The 23,505-nt window shown below is 42.0% G+C and overlaps 1 protein-coding gene across 9 annotated transcripts in view; it reads right to left on the bottom strand.

The window, feature by feature from the left end:
* Positions 1-11,562: 11,562 nt before the first annotated feature.
* Positions 11,563-23,505, bottom strand: part of FBXO34 (F-box protein 34) — a 79,740-nt gene continuing 67,797 nt past the window's right edge. For all 9 annotated transcript variants that reach the window (XM_033952454.1, XM_033952449.1, XM_033952453.1 and 6 more), the window contains one exon: positions 11,563-15,069. In XM_033952454.1, coding sequence (XP_033808345.1) covers positions 12,939-15,069 — 2,131 coding nt within the window. In that variant the 3' untranslated portion in view covers positions 11,563-12,938. The remainder of the gene's footprint in view (positions 15,070-23,505) is intronic.

Below are 23,505 nucleotides of genomic sequence, written 5' to 3'. Positions count from 1 at the left end.
CAAAGGCAGGACAGACCACAGTGGACTGAGTTCTCTGGGGGGAAGAAACAATGTCATATAGTAACCATTGGTGGACCCTCAGAAGGTGCCGATGTCACCACTGCACAAGAAATTGGGCCTAATGAAACAATTTGTCAGAGCTCTTAATAAGGATTCAGTAGCCGTCAAGTACCTTCATGACATCTTCTCTAATCTGAGGCAAAAGTCAAAGTTGGTGTCTTTCTTGGACCACAGAGAAAGAAGATCCTGGAATACACATATTTTCCAAGATGTTTGAAACAGCTTTGTTGCAGTGGTTAAGGGTTTCCTGTGCAATCACAAAGCTGAAAACTACATGGTATTGTTTGAAAATCTGGTGAATTACAGTAAAATGGGCTGTAGGATGTTAGTCCATGACCTTGTTGCTCAGCTTGAGACATTCAAGGAAAACATGGGAGCATACTCAAAGAAGCAAGGGAATACTTCTAGCAGGATATACTGGACTTTGAATGCTGCTATCAAGTACAGTTTAAGAACATGATGGGAAACTAGATCTTGGGGCTGATTTGTGAATGACTTACAATATTGCAAATCTCAAAACACTACTCTCTTAAATCTCATGTTTGTATAACTTCAATATAAATATTTGTTAATTGTGATTCATATGTTGCTTTTTATGACTAAAGATGAAGATTTGACATTTTCATGTTTTAAGTAGGTAAATTGCACAATTTGACTATCCTGGTCACAAAAGCAAAGTGTTATGGAAATACTTAAACTGACATTTTTAAAATACTTTTTAGGCAGGTGTAATGAAGAAATTGCATTTACTGCCCAGGAACAAAAATGTTACATAGCATTTTCAGCCTGCTAACCAGCTTGCATAAAGTTAGTACAGTAAAAAGACTGAACAATGAGCGATATATGTACAATTTTGTAGCAGCTATTTATCTTCCAGGTGGGGTGTGTATAAAAGAACCCCAATCCTGTTGAGCCCTATTAAAACAAGGCCAGAGCACCAAAGGTTAGCCAGCAGTGTAGTCTCAACCACGTGGTATAAGAAGCATGGGATTAAGAAAAATTATGGAGGCCAAGAGGAAGGAGCTTCCAGGATAGACTCCAAATCATTGAGGAAGAGTTTTGATGCCTTATTTGCCTGCAAAGCAGGATAAGTTTCCATGCATGATTAGAGATTACCATGAAGGAGTTAACCTGTACAGTAGAGCAGATGTGTCCTACATTTGAACTTTATGATGAATCCTGCCTATTTGATAATGTTTTTCTTGTATGTACCCTGTGGTCTGCCTGCTTACCTAAAGGTCCAAGGATTGAATGCCCAACAAAAGTTTTGAAGGCTAATGGATCAATTTTCAAAAAATGCATAGCTCTTGAATTTAGGAGCCTAAGTGACCCTTTTTTACGAGTTTTGCATTTATCACATAAGTTCAAAGCCTGTGTGCTATCTATTGGATATTTTTGTAGTTATGACACAAAAATAATTTTGCTGGTGAATAGCCATATGGGAACAAATAGGTCTGCTCTCCCACAGCTCAGAAACTTCTGAAAGCTTTCTATTGAGCCTGTGGAGGGGGTTCTATGCTCCATTTTAGGTACAGTCCATTTAGATTTTGTGTTACTGTGGTTGTCCTTCATCTGGTTGCAAACAAAAACCAAAAATTAAATATCTTGCCTAGTTGCTCTTCAGTATGCTGCAGTTAACTAAACTTTGTGCCCTAAATATGCTTAAATGTCAAATACACATGACTTTTGAGTCTGATGACTGACTTCACATGATGTAGAGAACTGTATTCAGTGTGTCTACAAGGGCTGATAAAACTCAAGAATACTTGAAAGATTATAAATTGGTACCTGCAGTAGTCAGATTCAGAGATGAGGAAATTGGCTTCAGTTCAGTGCCCAAGCAAAAACCATACAACAGTTCAGTGCCCATACAAAAACCATACAACTCCAGAAAGATGGCTCCCAGGGTGCTGTCACTACACTGCTGGGAAGAAGTGGTAAATGCGAGAATCTTAAAAAAAAAATATATATATATATCAAACTTTGATAATGCCAAGGAAGCTGTCTTACTGTGTCTCTTAGGGACTCATTTTCAAAACATGTAGATACACCTAAATGCTTTGAAAATGAGCTCTTTAATCTCTCCTAGCTGAGGGTAGAGGTTCACCCTATGCTGTGTTGGTGCAAAGACTTTCCCTTCAGCTTCTGTCTAGCACAGCCCAAGCATATCTTATTTAAAGCAAAAGTATTAAACAGGAAGCTATACCTTCAAAGGTGTGGGGCTTCCCCACTGCTGAAGAATCTTAGCTCGTTCCTCCTTCAGCCACGATAAAGCGCAAAAAGTGTGTTGCCAGCAGATATGCATCCAGTGGTTCTAGCTTGGTAGTATGACAAACTATTTCAGTATACTGTTCTAGGCAATGGAGTGACATTTGATTAATCAGTTATAGAGTTAGAGAAGTTTTAAAGGAGTGCTGTAGCTCAAAAGCAATAATCTCTTCCACATATACAGAGCTATGAGAAAAGGAACAACATTCTCCAAAAATTAGATGCTGACTCTCAAATCAGACAGAAGCCCACAGTTCCCCAAGAACAATGTCTCTTCAAGCATCCCATCAGCCCCCTTTTCACAAGGGGGCTGATGGGATGCTTTTTACTGGGATAGACAAGGTCCATCAAGCCTGTTTCAGTGGTCAACCCAGGTCCTAAGTACCTAGCAAGATCCATAGGAGTAAAACCGATTTTATGTTGCTTATCCCAGGAATAAGCAGTGGTTTTCCCTACATCTTAATAATGGTTTATGGACTTTTGTTTTAGGAAATTATCCAAACTTTTAAAAACCCTGTTAAGCTAACTGCTTGCAACACATTCTAAGGCAACTTGTTCCAGAGTTTAATTACACATAGAATGAAGAAATATTTTCTCCAGTTTGTTTTAAATGTACTATTTAGTAGCTTCATTGCATGCCCCCCCCCCCAGCCTTGTATTTTTTGAAAAAGTAAAGTAATTCATATTCCACTCCAATATCCATTGAGAATATTGACCATTTAACCTTACTCTGTTTTCTTTTAACTAGTTCTTAGTCCATAATAACACATTACTTTCTTTCTAATTTCCTCAGAAGTCTTTCAGGAGGTAGTTTTGTCAAATGCCTTTTGAAAATTGAAATACACGATATTGATCAGCTCATCTTTATCCACATGTTTATTTTCCCCATCAAGGAAATGGTGAAGCAAGATTTCCCTTGACTAAATTGATGTTGGCTTTCTTATTAATCCATGCTTACGTATACATATGTTCAGTAATTTTGTTCTTTACAATAGTCTCTATTGTTTTGCCTGGCACTGATGTCAGGCTCACCAGTCTATAATTACCCAGATCACCACTGGAACCCAGAATGCTGCAGACACTATTTAAGAATCTGATGCTGATTCGAGGTAGGAGCTTTTTTTTCATATCCTTAATTAGATGTCCCTAAAGACAGTCACACTTCAACTACACAAAATCCTAATCGAATTGCAAATTTCTAGAAAACTCCAGCAGTATGGAAAGGTTGGTTAGGAATGGCCATGATAATCCCCATCTATCCCTCCAATCAGTACTGTATTCATAAAATCTATTTTCAGGAAGTCTTGAGTTCAGACTCCCAGTCAAATATGGTTCCTGGAAAAGGATCCCAAAATGTTTGACGTATTTGGTAAACAGTTGGTGTTCCAGAATTTCATAGTGTCTGCATTCATTGCAACTCATTGATTTCAATTAACACAAAACATATTTGCAATCATACATAAAACCCTTCCTTCACAGCAGCAGAATGAAGGGTACACAATATCGTAGGTCATGGATTTGATATGCCACCTTCCTGTGCTACAATCAAAGCAGTTTTACATATGGGTACTTTCCAATGCAATAGGTGAGACATCTATACAGATGGGTAGTATCTCCATGACCGTGTGCCATCTGCAAAAGGAATCCACTCTGGATTTTTTTTCTTTGTGCTTCTGCTGTACTGCACTGGGATCCTTAGCTCCACCTCTAGTTTTTCCCTTCTGCATGTCCTTATCTCAATCAGCCACTGTTCCTGTGCTGCCTGATTCCGATGATGATCATCAGCTAGCTGATCCCTTATTTACAAGCGCAGCGCTTCCTGGGACGGGAGATCAAGGACTGTATGCTAGATCTGTGAATTCCTCTGCGGATTTGGAACCTGGGGATGATACCATGGTTCTGCATTAAGTCTGAGGCTTTATCAGGTCTTATTTTGGAGTCTTTGCAAGAGTTGAATTTAGTTGTGCAGCCGGCTCTACATCTTTCTGGCTGTGTGGTGTGAGCGCAGTCTTCCACCTCTCCCTGGCATCCTGATATGAGCATTCTGATTTCAAAGCAATTTGATTCTCTGGAAGGTGATCTTAAGATAGTGAGGTTCATTCTCGCTTGTATCCTCTGGCCAACAGCTTCTGGATCAGCCTAAGATGGATTTTTTGGTTGCACAGGTGACTAAGTGCACCTCTCTATCCAGTGCAGGTGGTGTGGAGCTTAAAGATATGCAGGACCGCCTTGTGGATGTGGTCTTATAGAGACTTTGATGCAGCTATTTTAGGCATAAAGCTGCTTTGGCAGAATCCTTTCACTCGTGCTTCTCTCAACTGCGCATGCTGGATAGTGAGGCTGTGGTTCCTCCTCAACTTCTTTTGGCTGGGTCAGATTATGTTGCTGATGCATTGTATGACCTTATGCAGGTTTGGGCAAAGGTGTTAGCATACTCCATTTCTGCCCACAGGATGCTATGGATCAGGCAATGGGCTGGTGATTCCACATCCAAGGCTACTTTGGCTAGACTTCTCATTAAGGAGCAGTTGTTTGGCAAGGGCCTGTATGACCTCATGAATTCTGTGGTGGACCTTCGCCCTAAGACCCTGCCTGACAGCAGACCCAGGACCTCTAGAAGTTCTGGTCACTAATTTTCATGGCTTCCTGCGATCCCAAATGTATACAAGTGCCACTTCATAGAAATTTTCCCAGGGCTCCGGTCCAGGTATGCCAGCTACAGGCAGTCCCAGCTTTCCGCTTCCTGTCCTGCACCCTCTGCCAGAAAGGTGCAACACTAGGACTAGGGCAAGGGATGCCCATCTTCAGATAGGGGGCAGACTCTCAGCGTTTGGCCACCTGGTTTCACATTTGATCTGACAAGGGGGTTTGGACATTACTTGGTGGGGCTACAAGCTGGAAGTTGCCTGACAGACTGATTTGATCACTCTCCCATGCATTGGCTGGACAGGGCACTCAAGTTTCAAGCCACTGTTTAATGGTTGCTGACTATTCAAGCTATAGAACTGTTGCTACCCAAACTCTCAGGTTCAGGCAGATACTCTATATGCTCTGAAGATTGGAGGCCTATTCTGGATCTTCAGCATGTGAATGTGGCTTTCGCATGGAAACAGTGTGATTGGTTATTGCAGCGGTGGCCCCAGGAGAGTTCCTTGCCTAGCTGGATCTCACAGAAGCCTTCATGCACATTCCGATTTTTCCAGCCCACTGTAAATCTTACAGTTTCATGTCCTGGAACAGCATTACCAAGTCTAGGCTATGCCCTTTGGTCTGGTAACTGCTCCCCATACTTTCACCCTGTGAAAAATGGGTCTGAAGGTTCACCCTTAATTGGACAACTGACTGATCAGGGCTCCCTCATTGGCTGAGTTAGTGCACAGTGGATTAGGCGAGCCAGGTGCTGGAGGACCTGGGTTGGATTATGAACTACAGAACAAGCACACTGATGCCCATGCAGTCGCTAGAAAATCTGGGAGTTCTCTTTGACATGGCCGTGGGCTATGTCCATCTTGCAGAGGCGCACAGACAAACCATGTGCCCAGATTTCTTCCCTTCTGGAGCTGCTAGTTCCTTTGGTGTGGGACTATCTTTAGGTCCTGGGGTTCATGGAGACTACAATAGATGTAGTGCCAGTGGTGACGGTGCACATGCATCCTCTCCAGTGTGCCTTACTCTCTAGCTAGGCTCCGCACAGGAATGCTTTACATACCTGTCTTCCCTGGACTCTGGAGGCTTAGGGCAGCATGGACTGGTGGCTTCTCCCGCAGTTGCTTTGGAGGAGCGTTCCGCTGCAGATTGCCTCCTGGATCATGGTAATGAGATGATGGCCTTTGGGGCTGGAGAACCCACTGCAATCCAGGGGAGTTGAACACCCTCTCAGTGGAAATGATCAATCAATCAATCAACTGGTTGGAGCTGAGAACGATTCGGCTGGTTCTGATGCGATTGCAGACGACACTGGAGGGCTAAGCAGTCAGGGTCTTCTCCAACACTGCAACAACAGTAGCCTATGTCAATCACCAGGAAAGGACCAAGAGCACCCCTCTGGTTCAGGCAGCCCACCTACTGTTTCTAAGGATGGAACGTCACCAGGCGCAATCAGCAGTGCATATGGTGGGAGTTGACAATGTTCAAGCCGACTTTCTCAGCAGACTCTGGATCAGGGTGAGTGGGTTCTATCCACAGCAGCTATAGTGCAGCGTTGAGGCCAGCCCGCTTCAACCTCTTGGCCATGACGAAGAAGAAAGCGGTTTCTTCAAAGATCCGAGCCTGAAAGTGAGGATCTCAATGCTCTACTACAGCCATGGCATCGAGAGATTCTATTTTTCCTCCCTGGCCCATGATAGGCCGAGCTGTTCGGCGGATCACGGTCCATCCGGGCTGTGTCATTCTGGTGGTTCCAGATTGGCCTTACAGACCTTGGTACGCAGATCTGATATATCTTCGCAAGGGTTGCAGCCTTCGGCTGAGTTCCCATCCAGATCCACTTATGCAGGGTCCGGTCTCCATGGAGGATCTGAGTTGCTCTTAAGAACACAGCCTTAGAACACAAAGGCTATTCTGCCCTCAAGTCTAAGAAGTCATCCAAAGTTTTTGCTTACACTAAAGCGTGGAAGGCTTTCCAACACTGGTGTGCTCAGGACAGGTGGACCCTTATTCAGCTCCGATCTCAATGATTCTTGCTTTTCTGTAAGCTAGACTTGATAAAAGTCTCACTGTAGCATCTGAGTCGAGGTAGCCAGGCTCTCTGTTCCTCTTTGGCATTTCATCCTGATGTTGCTAGATTTCTGAATCGTTCTCAGCTCCAACCGCTTGATTGATTGATTGACCATTTCCTCTGAGAGGGTGGTTCAACTCTCCTGGATTGCAGTGGGTTCTCCAGCCCCAAAGGCCATCATCTGTCATTACCATGATCCAGGAGGCAATCCGCAGCGGAACGCCCCTCCAAAGCAACTGTGGGAGAAGCCACCAGTCCATCCTGGGAGCTCAACCTGGTGCTATCTAGCTTTACCAAGGCTCCTTTTGGGATATTTCCCTTTTGGACTTGACACTCAAGACCTTGTTTCTGGTCGCTGTTACCTCAGTGCGACGGGTCTCAGACCAGGCTCTTTCTTATAAGGAATCGTTCCTCCGAATCTTGGAGACTGGTATTTTCCTGAGTACAGTTCTTTCCTTCCTGCTGAAAGTGGTTTAGCTTTTCAGCCTACTAGTTCCAGGATGCAAGATTGCCTTTGAAGAAACTGGATATGTGCAGAGTGCTTCTTCACTACCTGAAGTTCACTAATGAATTTCATCTCTCTGGCCATATGTTTGTGCTAATTCATTCTCGTAAGTGGGCCACTCCTGCTTCCAAGGCCACGATTTCCAGATGATCTGTAGTGTCATTTCATCAGCCTATATTATTTCCGGGAAACAGTTGCCTGGTTCTGTAAGAGCGCATTCTACTAGAAGTGTGGCTTCTTTGTAGGCCAAAGCTAAAGCTGTTTTCCCTGAGGTCTGCAGGGCGGCAACATAGTCCTCTATATATACGCTTGCCAACAACGCAGGGGTACTAAAATTGCTGACCTGCGTTAGTGATCTGTAACCTGTCGCTAAAATCATCTGTAGTACCTGAAGATGGGAGAGTAGCCAAGGTTACACTGATTTTTAAAAAGGGTTCCAGAAGATATCTGGGAAATTACATACCAGTAAGCCTGATTTCAGTGCTGGGCAAAATGGTGGAAACAATTATAAAAAATAAAATTGTGGAACATGTAGACAAACATAATTTAATGAGACAAAGTCAGTATGGGTTCAGCCGAGATCTTGCATCACCAATTTGCTTGACTTCTTTGAAGGTGTGAATAAACATGTGGATAAAGTTGAGCCGGTTGATGTAGTGTATCTAGATTTTCAGAAAGCTTTTGACAAAGTTCCTCATGAGAGGCTCCTGAGAAAATTAAAGCGTCATGGGATAGGTGGCAAAGTTCAGTTGTGGATTAGGAATTGGTTATCAGATAAAAACAGGGTAGGATTAGTCATTTTTCTCAATGGAGGAGAGTAAACAGTAGAGTGCCACAGGGAACATAAGAACATAAGCATAAGAACATAAGCAATGCCTCTGCTGGGTCAGACCTGAGGTCCATCTTGCCCTGCAGTCCGCTCACGCGGCGGCCCAACAGGTCCAGGACCTGAGCAGTAATCCTCTATTTATACCCTTCTATTCCCTTTTCCAACAGGAAAATGTCAAATCCTCTCTTAAATCCCAGTACTGTATTCTGCCCTATAACGTCCTCTGGAAGCGCATTCCAAGTGTCCACCACAAGTTGGGTAAAGAAGAACTTCCTGGCATTTGTATTGAATCTGTCCCCTTTCAACTTTTCCGAATGGCCTCTTGTTCTTTTATTTTTTGAAAGTTTGAAGAATCTGTCCCTCTCTACTCTCTCTATGCCCCTCATGATCTTATAAGTCTCTATCATATCCCCTCTAAGTTTCCTCTTCTCCAGGGAAAAGAGACCCAGTTTCTCCAATCTCTCAGCGTATGAAAGGTTTTCCATCCCTTTTATCAGATGTGTCGCTCTTCTCTGAACTCTCTCGAGTAACGCCATGTCCTTCTTAAGGTATGGTGACCAAAACTGGACACAGTATTCCAGGTGTGGGCGCACCATCGCCCGATACAGCGGCAGGATAACTTCTTTCGTCCTGGCTGTAATACCCTTCTTGATTATACCTAGCAATCTATTCGCTCTCTTAGCGGCCGCTGCGCACTGTGAAGTCGGCTTCATTGACCTGTCTACCATTACCCCCAAGTCCCTCTCTTGGGTACTCTCATTCAATAACATCCCTCCCATCGTATAGTTGTACCTCGGGTTTCTGCTTCCCACATGCAATACTTTACATTTCTCAACGTTGAACTTCATTTGCCATTTTGTCGCCCATTCTCCTAGTTTGTTCAAGTCCCTTTGCAATTCCTCACAGTCCTCTTTAGTCCGAGCTTCCCTAAATAGTTTGGTGTCATCTGCAAATTTTATTATCTCACACTTCGTCCCTGTTTCTAGATCATTTATGAATATATTAAATAACAGCGGCCCGAGCACCGAGCCCTGCGGAACACCACTCGTGACCCTCCTCCAGTCAGAGTAGTGTCCCTTCAACCCTACCCTTTGTTTCCTACCTGCCAACCAGTTTCTGATCCATCTATGTACGTCTCCGTCCACCCCATGGTTCTTCAGTTTCCGGAGTAATCGTTCATGGGGCACCTTGTCAAAGGCTTTTTGGAAATCTTGTACTTATTTATAAATGATCTGGAAATATTATATATACACACACACACGTGTGTGTATACATATAACATGTTTTTTATATATATATATATATATATATATATATACACACACACACATACACACACATGCATAAACAGTATAGTGCATCTTTGTGAGGGTCATGCTTATTTCAGCCCAGTCTATCCATATGTGGTCTGCATGTAGCACTATGTGCTGTCTGCTTCTGCACTACTTGTTTCATTTGTTTGGATTTTGCTCAGATCTTGTTCATTAGTAGCTCAAGATGAGTTACATTCAGGTACACTAGGAATTTCCTTCTCCCCAGGCGGTTTATACTCTTGTCCATGTGTGCTATGGTTTAGTACATCAGCATCTGCGTTCTACACGGCCCATAGATATAAAATAGGATGAGCAGCATTTAGTGTGCACTAACCTTCAGTAAAAGGGCTCATAAGTTTGCACCTGAGGCAATGGTTAGGGTTAAGTGTTTTGCCCAAGATCACAAGGAGCAGCAGTGGGATTTGATTCAGGATTCCATGCCTGTCCATGTATGCATAGATTCTGTGGGCTTAAGTGAGCACAACGCTCACAAATATTGCTAGGGTGGATGTAGCAATTGTGTTAAAATTGTAGCATCAGAGGTGGACTTTACATGTCAGGAAATGTAAGAATTAAAATCAGCCTGTAGAAATTTGAAAGGAATCTGAATGCTTTAGGCAGTTATAGAGCTACGTAGCTCAGTACTGCTTTTGGAAAAAATTTAAAAATAAAAAATCAACAACTACCGCACAAATTTGGTATTGCTAAATCTCAAAAATATAGATGGCTGCAGTTGAAGCCATTCAGGAAGGGTTCCCCGATTGGCTAACTTTTAAAAATTATTATAGCTTACAGATCTTATGCTTTCAGGTAGATTTCTTTGGTCATCATGCCGTGCAGTGGTATAAATTATTATCGGATCTTTTGAATAAAATACCAAAGAATGGTCTTCGTGTCATTTGGAGCTTTGAGATCAAGCATCAGATTAATACGTCTCAATGGCCATGAATTTGGACTTGGAGGATGGGATGTACGGTGTCAGCATCTATGAGACAATCTTGGTTTTTCTTGTTGCATAGAGTAGTATGGACCCCTGTTAAGTTAAATAAGTTGGATAGTTCTAAAACTAATAGATGTTGGCACTGTCATCTTGAAGCAGGGACGTTGGATCATTTGCTGTTCTAGTGTCCACTAATACAAAAATTTTGGAAATCTATTTGGGATCAAATAAACAAATTATTGGATAATCCTGTGGCTTTAACATATGACACGGTGTTATTTGGTACAATGTTAAGAGCTAAAAGTCAAATTTCCTCTCACAACAATAAACTTCTTTTGATAATGACAGGGGTTGCTATGCAACTGATTTTGAGAAATTAGAAAAATTGGGACAGGTTGAACTACAGTTTTTGGTGGGAATCATTGTGTCATATTTTTTTAAAATGGAGCAAATGTTGGCTGTACAACATAGAAATTACAAAAAAAAATTTTAAGATTTGGAAACCATTGATAAGTTATTGTAAGGATTGATTTTATTTCTGGTTATTTCATTATACACATCCAGGGGGTGGAGGAGGGGATTCACAGGACAATTCTAACCTGATTATATGTAATGGATTATTAATTTTTTTTTTGGGGGGGGTTAAAGTGATTGTTAGGTATATATATATATATATTAGTTAAAAGTGCTTTTACTGTTACATTATTTGTGTAAATAACTGTTATGCACTATGATTGTTTGAAACTTAGATTTATTTAAAAAAAAACTCCAAAACTAAAACTATGCACACCCAAAAGTAGGCAAAGGTGAAAATAGTATCTTCCAACCCCTTTAATCATTAGAGAGAGCATTAAAGTACCCATCATTGAATTGCTGCATTTGTTTTGCAGACACACACATCCCAACTTACAAAAGAATAGAAAACCAATATAATATCAATGTGAAACTTTATTGAGCTTATACTGGAATGGAGAACAGTTAAAAAAATAAATAGTGAAGTGTAAATAATTTATAGGTCTGAAGACAAGAAATTTATATTTTCAATATCTTGTCATAATTTGTATATAAACAATAAAACACATCCTTATACATTCCCTTCTGTTCTCAAACCTTATGAATTAAACTTTTTTTTTTTTAAATATATATATATATAATTAAAGCATTATCAGGTTGTAGCCAACAAGAATAAGGTGTTAAATTTTCATTAACTAGAATTTAGTTCACAAATGATTTTCCCCTCTTTCCTAAGGATAGAGTAAAGGCTGAAATAAAACTACTACTTCAAGAATCAGTCCAGTTTTATCGCATACAGCATACATCTACAGTAATGTCATACATAGAGATATCTAAATATATATGTATGTTTAAAAGAGTTCCATAATATATGGCATTTTGAACAAAATATCTTAGCACAGAACACAGACAGCTATTCACTTTCCAGTAAAATTCTCCAATATACAAATGTGCAGAGAAAATAAACGTATTCATAGATTGTCAATTGTTCTATTGAGTCGTCTTTTTGTGAAATCAATATACTGAGTAGCTGTGTCTGTATGCGAGTTAAGGCACCAAAATTTCAATAATATTCTGATCCAAACAGATTTACTAATCAAATTACTTCCAGTTTACAAATACTGCACTATATAGTCTGAAGCACAGTCAAAGGCTTAGAATACACCACTTTCACATATTTGGATTTTTCAACAATACTTAACACAAAAATATAAAGAAAGAAAACATACTTCAGAGAATAAAATTTACAGGCAGATTGCAATGTTTAGGGTACACATTTTATTGAAGTAAAAAGCCAAACAAAAACTTTTTATACTTCATCACTATACAAATTTCCTTTATCTTTTGTTTACCAACTCCACAGTACATCAGATATTCGAACTGTACATTCTAAATTTAAATCCAGTTAAAAAAGCATTTGATGATCCTTTATGCATTAATTCCTACAATTTTAGTGTTTCTTCTCTGAAACATTTATATTAAACAGGATATACAAACTTTGAAAGAAGACACTTAAAATCCCACACATTCTAGGCACAACACTATTCATAGCTGCACAGTAGTAATTATGTTAATCAGCCATTTGTAAACAATATGTACATCTAATTTTAGTGTCAATTACCTAAAAAGAGCTAAATGGGCTGCTTAATTCAAAGATGGGCTCGTGTGTTAAAGTATGTGCAGTTTTACAGCCCTGTGAGACAGACAATTACAATGTAAACAGCACAGGGCAAGAAATTCCTTTCCACATAAAAATATTCACAAAAAAAAAAACAACAAACAGTCAATAAGCACTAAAATTCATCATCTTGTTCAGATTCTTTTATTTTCTTGTAAATAGTTCGGTTAAAGCTGTGGCAAGCAGGGACCCACCGATTGTCATGAAGTCCTACTTTGCAACCAGAACTCTCTTTCTGAGTCTTATGGCAGCACATCCAATAACCTGGTCCATATGGTAAAGCTTGACAATAAGGCTTGGGATGCCACCAGCACAGAGAAACATCCCCTTTCACATATTTCTTTTTGCACTGCTTACAAGGATCAGCTTTGTAGCGTGGATCACGGACCCAAAGGGAATCTGCTGGTCTTATGTCATAGTGTTCAATGATGAACTTGAAATAAAGACATGTACATTTTAGAATTGCCAGTGTTTTTGTAGGAAGAAATCGAAATATCTTTACCATAATGTGATGTGGCAAAAAGATCATATACTGCTGAGGTTCCAAAAGCTGCTGAATTTTAAACCTTGTCTCCAAAAAATCATGAGACACCTGTTTTTTCAAAGGTACCCGAGACCCATTTTCTAAAGATACTGAAGCTATGTAGCTCTCTAAAGAATAATTTTCACTGGCTATTCCATCAGTAGAAGCCTCCTTTATTATCAAGCCTATTTCTGGCAACTTTTGTTTGTACCTTTCATGCAAACATGGATCTTTTTCATCCTTTTGATTCTTGTGCAGTTGGAAAAATAATGTCCCTGGAAGTGAATCTTCACAACTTAAACTTGAGGTTTTTACTTCTGGATCTCTCTTATCAGTTTCTGATTGTTTCTGAATTGGTATAGCTACTACCTTTGGTGATGAGACAGATTTCCTTCCAAGGCAGGTTTCAGATTCTTTAATTGATTGGTCAACTTCTATATTCTTCCACTGCAATGCATCTGGTGCAATTACCAGGGTTTTTGGACACACAGAAAAAGAGAACTTAACAGGATCCACTGTTATTTCAATATCACATTGACTTCTAATTTTCAGTGACTTTTCCCTGGGAAGGGTTAATTTAACACTTGTAATATAGAAATCATCCACTGGTTGCAAGGACTGCTTTTTGCGGGATGCTGAAGGTGCAGCTTCAGCCCATAATGAGTCATCAGCTTTAGGGATTGATTTTGTGCAGATATTATCTAATGTACCAAAATCTTCAATGTGATCCTTGAGATCAACTCTCTCAGAAGATACTTTTCCAGTTTCATTCTTTTCAGACTGAGATCCACTTGCTAGAAACATCCTGCCAACATTTCTTCGGAAACTGTTATTTCTAGAGAGACGCCCTGCGTCATGTTCATTTTGACGCTTTAAACACTCTGATTCAAGTTTTGCAACCATGTCCAGAACACGCACAGGCTCATTCTGCAGATCGCCACTTTCAGAAGAGCCTCTCTGGGAAAACATCTCACAGGCAGCAAGTGTGGTATAAGGTTCTGAAACTGAAGGTAACCCTTTAAACTGTCCAGCAAACCTTGTTACAGCATAAGAGTTTGAGCAATTTTTTGTACAGTCTTCGAGTAAAGCATTTGCTCGTTGTTCCAGAAAAGCTACCATCTCTATTACAGACAAAGATCTACTTGGAAATATGCCATCACCTCCTTCACTTACATAATGTTCAGAACACTGGTCGATGCTGGAAGCAAAAGGTTCAGGTTGGTAGTTTTGTGTCTCCTTCTCTAATTGCTTTTTAGCTTTCCTAAGTTCTAAAGATTTTTTTCTTCTTTTAGCAGATCTTTCATCTATATCCCAGGTGCTCTTGATTTTTACTGAGCCTGTCCTATTGTTGCCACAATGATGTGCTGCAAAAAAGGCAATCTTCTCCTTGGTATTTCCAGGTTTGATGATTGTACAGATATCCAATGGACCTTCCACTTCACTACCTGGATGGATTGTTGCAGAAATATTCTTTCCTTTAACAAGACTATCTGCTGTATTTTTCCCACCTTCATTGTACATTGTGTTCTGAGACAAAGCTCCTAAAGGCCTATGGGTTGATACAGATAAAAAGCTCTGTTTAGTGCAAGCATTAATGAGTTTTATTTCTTTTACAGAGCTCTTGTGATTCATAGGAAGGTTTTTCATTGTATTCTGGCTCAATTCTAGAAATGGATTTCTCTTTTGTAGCTTGTGATATGGTTTTAGGTGCATGCCAGAAATCCTAAAGAAAAAGAAAGATAGTTTAATTACATGCTGTTTTATTTAAAAAGTTTGCTGTTAAAACAAAAATAGCATTCACATTTGCTTAAAAATAAAAAGCAGGATCCAAGTTTTTCATAATCTAATGAAACTCCATCAAAAGCAACTCATTGCCCTACAGCTGAAAGAAGCACAAATCTAAGCTAATCTTGAGCATTTTAAGCTTGCTTATTCCCAGTCTGAAGCAGTTTATAATGAAATGATTATTAAAAGAATTGTATTAATTAGAAACATATCAATAAAATATTAACATTTATCCTAGGACAAATATTTCACAAAAAATGTTTATACACTCGTGTGAAAAAATTAGGACACCCCATGAATTTTCAGTTCTTTTTTAAGAAATGTTCACATGTCAATTTTTTTTTTTTTTTTAGCTCTGGAAAAGAAAGTGATGTAATTGCAAGTAATCAAAAAACTTTTCCTTAATTTACTCATGAAACAAAAGATATTCACAAAAATGTATGTTCTAACTGAGGAATAAATTAGGACACCCCCACATATCCTCCCACTTAAAGTGGCTCAAATCACACAGAGGTGTATCACATCAGGTACACATGATTAGAACATCGTTACTTAAACCTCAGACATTTAGTTTGGTGTGCTCATGACTGCTGCGGTGAGAGTGAACACCGTGGTGAGATCAACAGAGCTGTCTGAGGCCTTCAGAAAGAAAATTGTAGCATCTTATAAGTCTGGTAAGGGGTTTAAAAAGATCTTGAAAGAATTTGACATTAGTCATTCCACGGTCCGGAAAATAGTATATAAGCAGAGGACTTTCCAAACAACTGCCAATATGCCCAGGTCTGGCCGTCCAAGCAAGTTGACCCCTAGAGCAGACCTCAAGATGCTAAAAGAAGTCTCTAAAAGCCCTAAAATGTTATCACAGGACCTATAGCAGGCTCTTGCTACTGTTAATGTGAAAGTGCAAGGTTGTCCTAATTTATTCCTCAGTTAGAATACACATTTTTGTGGATATTTTTTGTTTCATGAGTAAATCAAGGAAAATCTTTGTTGTTTACCTGAAATTACATCACTCTCTTTTCCAGAGATAAATAAAAAAAGATTTTACATTGATATGTGAACATTTCTTAAGAAAGAACTGAATATTTCATGGGGTGTCCTAATTTTTTCACATGATTGTAGTTGTTACTAATTTAAGTTGCTTGGTAAGAGAAAGAACTCTCTAAAAAAAAACAAACAAACCCAAAACATTTGAAACAAACTTAACAGGAAAGATTAACAAACAACTGTCTGATAAACGATAGGTATGTATACAAAAAAAACCCCACCCTAATAACCCCACCCCCCTTTTACGCGGAAGAGGTTTCTACCATAGCCCAGGTGCTAAATGCTCTGACGCTGCTCCAACAATCATAGAATTCCTATGAGCGTCAGAACATTTAGCGTCTTGAGCTGTGGACGAAACCTCTCTTGCGGCTTAGTAAAAGAGGGTCTAAGTCAGTGGTCTCAAACTTGCGGCCCGGGGGCCACATGCGGCCCACCAGGTACTATTTTGAGGACCTCGGTATGTTTATCATAATCACAAAAGTAAAATAAAACAGTTTCTTGATCATATGCCTCTTTACCTATAAATTACAATATTATTATTAAGACTTAGCCAAAAGGAAAGATTTATAAACTATAAAGAGTTTTACCTCATGCACAATTGTCATTTCTTTAATAAGACATTAACTATTTTTTTCTGAGGCCCTCCAAGTATCTACAAATCTAAAATGTGGCCCTGAAAAGGGTTTGAGTTTGAGACCACTGGTCTAAGTGAATTAAATGTTCAGATGCCAAATCCTTTATGGCTTAAATTATTATCAGGCACTTTAAGTGACTGAAGACGATGCAAATCTGAAATGGAAGCAGGTGAAGCCTTAACATTGGTGATGCTCAGTCATAGCTTTAAGATCTAAAAAAAAATCAACAAGACTGCTGTATTCTACAATAACTAGAGCTTTCTCTGCAATTTAAAAGGTAATTTGAAAATAAATCGAATTACAATAATCAAACTGAAAAATTATAAAAGGACTTTATTAATACAGCAAAATGTTCTTTATAAAAATTAGTGCACTAACCTGAGTTGTTTAAGCTTACAACCTCCCCCACTTTCCTAAATTAATCATTTAAATCTTAGATTAATAACTTATCGGTGCTGGGGCCAATCCTGTTCAATATGTATGTGAGTGACATTGCTGAAGGGTTAGAAGGAAAAGTGTGCCTTTTTGCAGATGATACCAAGATTTGTAACAGAGTAGACACCGTAGAGGGAGTGGAAAATATGAAAAAGGATCTGCAAAAGTTAGAGGAATGGTCTAATGCCTGGCAACTAAAATTCAATGCAAAGAAATGCAGAGTAATGCATTTGGGGATTAATCATAGGAAGGAACCGTATATGCTGGGAGGAGAGAAGCTGATATGCACGGACGGGGAGAGGGACCTTGGGGTGATAGTGTCCGAAGATCTAAAGGCGAAAAAACAGTGTGACAAGGCAGTGGCTGCTGCCAGAAGGAAGCTGGGCTGTATAAAGAGAGGCGTAGTCAGTAGAAGGAAGAAGGTGTTGATGCCCCTGTACAGGTCATTGGTGAGGCCCCACTTGGAGTATTGTGTTCAGTTTTGGAGACCGTATCTGGCGAAAGACGTAAGAAGACTTGAGGCGGTCCAGAGGAGGGCGACGAAAATGATAGGAGGCTTGTGCCAGAAGATGTATGAGGAGAGACTGGAAGCCCTGAATATGTATACCCTAGAGGAAAGGAGAGACAGGGGAGATATGATTCAGATGTTCAAATACTTGAAGGGTATTAACGTAGAACAAAATCTTTTCCAGAGAAAGGAAAATGGTAAAACCAGAGGACATAATTTGAGGTTGAGGGGTGGTAGATTCAGGGGCAATGTTAGGAAATTCTATTTTACGGAGAGGGTGGTGGATGCCTGGAATGCGCTCCCGAGAGAGGTGGTGGAGAGTAAAACTGTGACTGAGTTCAAAGAAGCGTGGGATGAACACAGAAGATTTAGAATCAGAAAATAATATTAAATATTGAACTAAGGCCAGAAAATAATATTAAATATTGAACTGGGCAGACTTGCACGGTCTGTGTCTGTGTATGGCTGTTTGGTGGAGGATGGGCTGGGGAGGGCTTCAATGGCTGGGAGGGTGTAGACGGGCTGGAGTAAGTCTTAACAGAGATTTCGGCAGTTAGAACCCAAGCACAGTACTGGGTAAAAAAATTTAAATTGAATCAGGTTGGGCAGACTGGATGGACCATTTGGGTCTTTATCTGCCGTCATCTACTATGTTACTATGTTAGAATAACCCCCAAAACTATGAAGGATTTTCTACAGGTAAGGACTCGTCCTGTCCTAGTGGTACACATCCTACAGTTCTACTAAACCACAAGACCTTATTTATTAAAGCTAAATGCCAATAAAACTAAGTACAAGCCTAAATTTTACTTTTCTTAATACAATGAATTGGGAACCTCAGACCTAGGAGCGTTTGAAGGCTATATTTGAGTCAATAATTTTAAAGGAATAATTCACCACAAATCCAGCTCCAGATTCAGGGACCCCGATTCTCCAAAAGTGCGTCCCGATTTTAGGCAGCTGTAGACGTCCTACAGCTGTCTAATCAGCCAATCGGGATGCACGTTTTTTAAAAATAAATGCTCCCCAGGCAGGCCTGAAGGCGCCTCCGGGAGCCTAGGGAGACCCGCAAGATGCCTAAGCTCGCCTACAGGCCTTAGGCGAACTTAGGCGGCCCTACGCGTCTCCCTAGTAGAGGAAGAGACGCTTAAAATGTAGGCCAGCAAAATGCTGGTCTACATTGTAAGTAGACGCAGCCGCTATACTGATCGCGGCAAGGGATCTCCCTGCTGCAATAAAGTATAGCGGCCGCGGCCGCCTGTCCCATCACCGACAGGAGGATGCCTAACTCCTCCTGTCGGAACCCCGGAACCCCCTCCCCCCCAAACTCGTAATCGCCGACAGGAGGATGCCCAACTCCTCCTGTCGGAACCCCGGAACCCCCTCCCCCCCAAACTCGTAATCGCCGACAGGAGGATGCCCAACTCCTCCTGTCGGAACCCCGGAACCCCCTCCCCCCCCCAAACTCGTAATCGCCAACAGGAGGATGCCCAACTCCTCCTGTCGGAACCCCGGAACCCCCTCCCCCCCCAAACTCGTAATCGCCGCCAGGAGGCTGTAGAAGCCTGGACCAATCAGGCCTTAGGCATAGCGGGTCCGCCCATCCCCACTAATCCTAAGGCCTGATTGGCCAAGGTGCCTAGCCTGGGCCAATCAGGCCTTAGATTTAGCGGGGATGGGCCGGGAAGGGGCGTGCCGTCTCATTTCCACGAGGCAGACCCGTCGGCTGGACAGCAGCAAGACCCGTCCAGCTGACCAACATTGAAAGGTTAGTTGGGGGAGGGAGATTAGTTGGGGCGGGGGGGTCGTTGGGCTTTCCGGCAGGAGGAGTTGGGCATCCTCCTGTCGGCGATTACGAGTTTGGGTGGGAGGGGGGTCCGGGGTTCCGACAGGAGGAGTTGGGCATCCTCCTGTCGGCGATTACGAGTTTGGGGGGGAGGGGGCTCGGGGTTCCGACAGGAGGAGTTAGGCATTCTCCTGTCGGCGATTACGAGTTTGGGGGGGAGGGGGCTCAGGGTTCCAACAGGAGGAGTTAGGCATTCTCCTGTCGGCGATTACGAGTTGGGGGGGAGGGGGTTCTGGGGTTCCGACAGGAGGAGTTGGGCATCCTCCTGTCGGCGATTACGAGTTTGGGGGGGAGGGGGTTCCGGGGTTCGGGGTTCCGACAGGAGGAGTTAAGCATTCTCCTGTCGGTGATGGGACAGGCGGCCGCAACAACCGCGGCCGCTATACATATTGCAGCAGGGAGATCACTTGCTGCCATAAGTATAGCGGCCGCGTCTAATTTAACCCGATTCTCTAAAGACGCCGGTCTGAATAGAACGCCTCTCCCGGGCGGCCTGCCTGGGGAGCATTTTTTTTTTTAAAAACGTGCATCCCGATTGGCTGATTAGACAGCTGTAGGACGTCAACAGCTGCCTAAAATTGGGACGCACTTTTGGAGAATCATGGCCAGATTGTCCAAGTGTGAAAATATGAAATGATCAATAACACCAGTTTAACACAAATATACAGCTCTCTGTTTAACATTTATGTAACACTGGTCATAGTTACTGTATAGAGATCATTTTATTCTTTTCATTAAAAATTTGTTTTTGAAAAAAAGAAGGACTTTTCTGTAAGTATGGTGGATAGTCTGTAAACACTCAAGGTACCAAATGACTGTGTTTGTTCAACAAGCTCTTAATCTCTTAAAGCTTACTGCTATCATAACCAGCCACCATATCTACACCATACCTCCTTAATTGTACAGTGCTCCCCCAGTCATTCGTGGTCAGCGATTTGTGGTCCCGGTCATTCATGGTATTTTCCAACTGCGAATGACCAAGCAGGAAAGGGCAGCCGGAGTGCCGGCGAGTGAAACAAGGATGAAACAAAATGGATAAGTCTGTTTGGGGTTGGGCATTATATATATTATATATATATATATATATTATATATATATATATATATATATATAATGCCCAACCCCAAACAGACTTATTCAAACATGGCCTGACGATATGCTCCATTTTGTTTCATCCTTAAGGGCACATATTTCATGCAGTCTGTTAAATTCACTTTTGAATTCATTCTTTCACTTGAATAGCGCTTCATCCACTACCAGAGTACTTACTGGACAGTCACACAATGATAAGGAATTAAGGAAGTATTCCAAGATATGGTGGTCAGTTATGATGACAGCAGTAAGCTTTAAGAAATTAAGGGCTTGTTGAATGAACACAGTCATTTGGTCCCTCCCATTCCCTCACTGCCCTGCCTACCCGCCAATCTCACCACCTGACATTACTATTATACCTGGTGTACAAGAAAGTACACAGGAAAGAAACAAGCACAAAGGGCCTTCAAGACAGGGAAAACAGCTCAGTTTATTAGACTCGACACGGGCCATGTTTTGGCAAATCTGCCTTCATCAGGAATCTGGATTAAAAAAAAAAAAAAATGCTAGCGACGCGTGTTCTCTGATCCCTTTTCTGTCGGGATGTGGCCGTACGAGTGCGCATGCGCGCTTACTAGGTCACTGGCAGAAGACGAACCGTCACAGAGGGAGTGAACGCGGAGTCTTGCCGTCCCTCAAACGTAAGTCTCCTCCTTTGCCCGACTCCGGCCTCTGCTCCTCACCAGTCCTGCCTTCGGTCCTGTCCCTGTTAAACCGGCTGCCAATAACAAAACCAGATGCCATGGGTTCTTCCCTTTTGCCAAATTGCTAAAGGCTCTGCCGGTCTCGATCCTGCCCATCTCTGAAGTTACTTCCTGATTTTGAGGGGCGGGATCGAGACCAGCAAAGCCTATAGCGATTTAGCAAGAGGGAAAGCCCCCCATGATGTCTGGCTTCGTTATTGCCAGCCAGTTTAGTGGGACCGAGACAGGACCGAAGGCAGGGCTGCTCACAATCCAGTTGTACCGCTAGCTCATCACTCCCCCCTCCTTCCAGCGGCCGGCAAACAACATGGAGGACTGCTTCCGGGAAGAATCGGCTTCCATGTCAAGCCTGACTCGTGACTCCATTGGAAGAAGCAAGGAGTAAAAGGAGATGGGCGGAGAGAGAGATGAGGTGTTGGAGGAAAGAGGGGAGAGAATATGCTGGATGGAGGGAGCAAGACAGATACTGGTTAGAAGACTGAAAATAAAGGGGGAAGAGAGAGAAAGAGAAGATGCTGGAAGGGAGGAGCCTCCCTCTAGCCGACCTCTTTGTTCGTGTTCCGTCGGGGGTCAGGTTCCTGAAGAAGGGCTCCTCCCGAAACCAGCGCGGTCGAACCTCTTCTCCTGGCACGGTATTTTGCGTTTATCAGTTTGTGAGATAGTTTCAGATAAGTATTGTGTTCATTTGATTTTTGCATGGTGATTTTTGATTTTGTTGTGTGAGTCGGGGGGTCTGGCTGGCAGGGTTTGTTTGGGGGTTGCTCAGGTTGTTTGTGTTGAGTTTAATTTACTCACTTTGATTGTTTGATTTGTTTGATTTAGTGGACTCAGGTCCCTTTAATTTCAGCACACTCAGGGTGCTCAATGATGGTGTGTGGGTGGAGGCTTACCGCCTTGACCCAGAAGTGAAGTGTCGGAGCTGTGCTCCTATCACTGAGGGTTCACACTGAGAGCACCCTATATTATATTCACCCCATTTTGGTTTGTTAGTTGCGAGCCAATTTTGGCATCTTGAGCGTCCCCCACACAAACCTTGATGTGACTAGGTTGCCTTTTTGTGTTTTTTCTACGGAAGGGAGGAGTTAGCAAAAAAAAAAAAAAAAACTTCCCAAAAAAACAAACTGGAGAAATAGAAGCAGATAGAGATGCAGAAAAATAAATGGAGGAAAACTGAAAGATAAGGTTAAAGTCAGAGATGGATGTAGGAGAGGAAGTGAAGACAGGAATGAGAGAAGAGCCAGATAGACTGCAAATCCTGGTAAGAAAATTGAGAGAAGAGAGCAGAAACTGGGATAAACATGAATAAAATGGCCAGACAATAAAAGTAGACTGCTTTCTTTTTATATTCCAAAGTGTATAGTGTTTTTTCTCTTTTTCTGCTGTTGAACTGCATATTGCTGGACAGGGGGAGCAGGAAGAGGTGCTGATGGACAGGGGGGGAATGAAGGGAGGCCTACTGCTGGACAGGGGGAGCAGGAAGAGGTGCTGATGGACAAGGGAGCAGGAAGAGGGGGGAGGTAAAATAAAGGGAGAAGGGCTGCTGTTGGATAAGGTGAGCAGTGATGGGGTGGTGGAGGACACAGGGGAGGTAAAAGGAAGGGAGAATGAACAGGGGGAGCAGACAAGGGGTGGTGGTGGACAGCCAAGGAAAAAAAAGAAAGAAAGAAAGAAAGAAAGATAGAAATACAGAAAGCGGCTAAGGAGAGAGAAAAATAAAGACAGACACACACACATATTCTAGCACCCGTTAATTTAACGGGCTATAAGACTAGTATATATATAAGTTGAATCAGAGGAGAAGCTTCCGCCCACACACACGCGACGGCAGGCAGGCAGGCAGGTAGGTTTAGCTGGCTTGAGCAACTTACTTTACTAACGCGCCGTGAAGGTAAGGGGGGGGAGGGAGATAGATTCGGTAGGTAGGAGGGCCATGCGCATTCCCTCCCTTAACTGTGGGGACAAGGCCATTCACCGCTCCACGGGGCGGTGGATGACCTTGTCCACATGCCCGCAGTGGGCACTTCCCCTCCCCCACTGTTTCGGCGGGTTATCTGCGGTTATCTGCAGGTAACAGCTACCTTGTCATTCTCTAGTAGATTGAACTTGT

This window comes from Geotrypetes seraphini, chromosome 7 (genome assembly GCF_902459505.1).
Source record: "Geotrypetes seraphini chromosome 7, aGeoSer1.1, whole genome shotgun sequence".
NCBI lineage: Eukaryota > Metazoa > Chordata > Amphibia > Gymnophiona > Dermophiidae > Geotrypetes > Geotrypetes seraphini.
The sequence above is the reverse complement of the archived record's forward strand: the minus strand, read 5'-3'. Positions and strand labels throughout refer to the sequence as shown.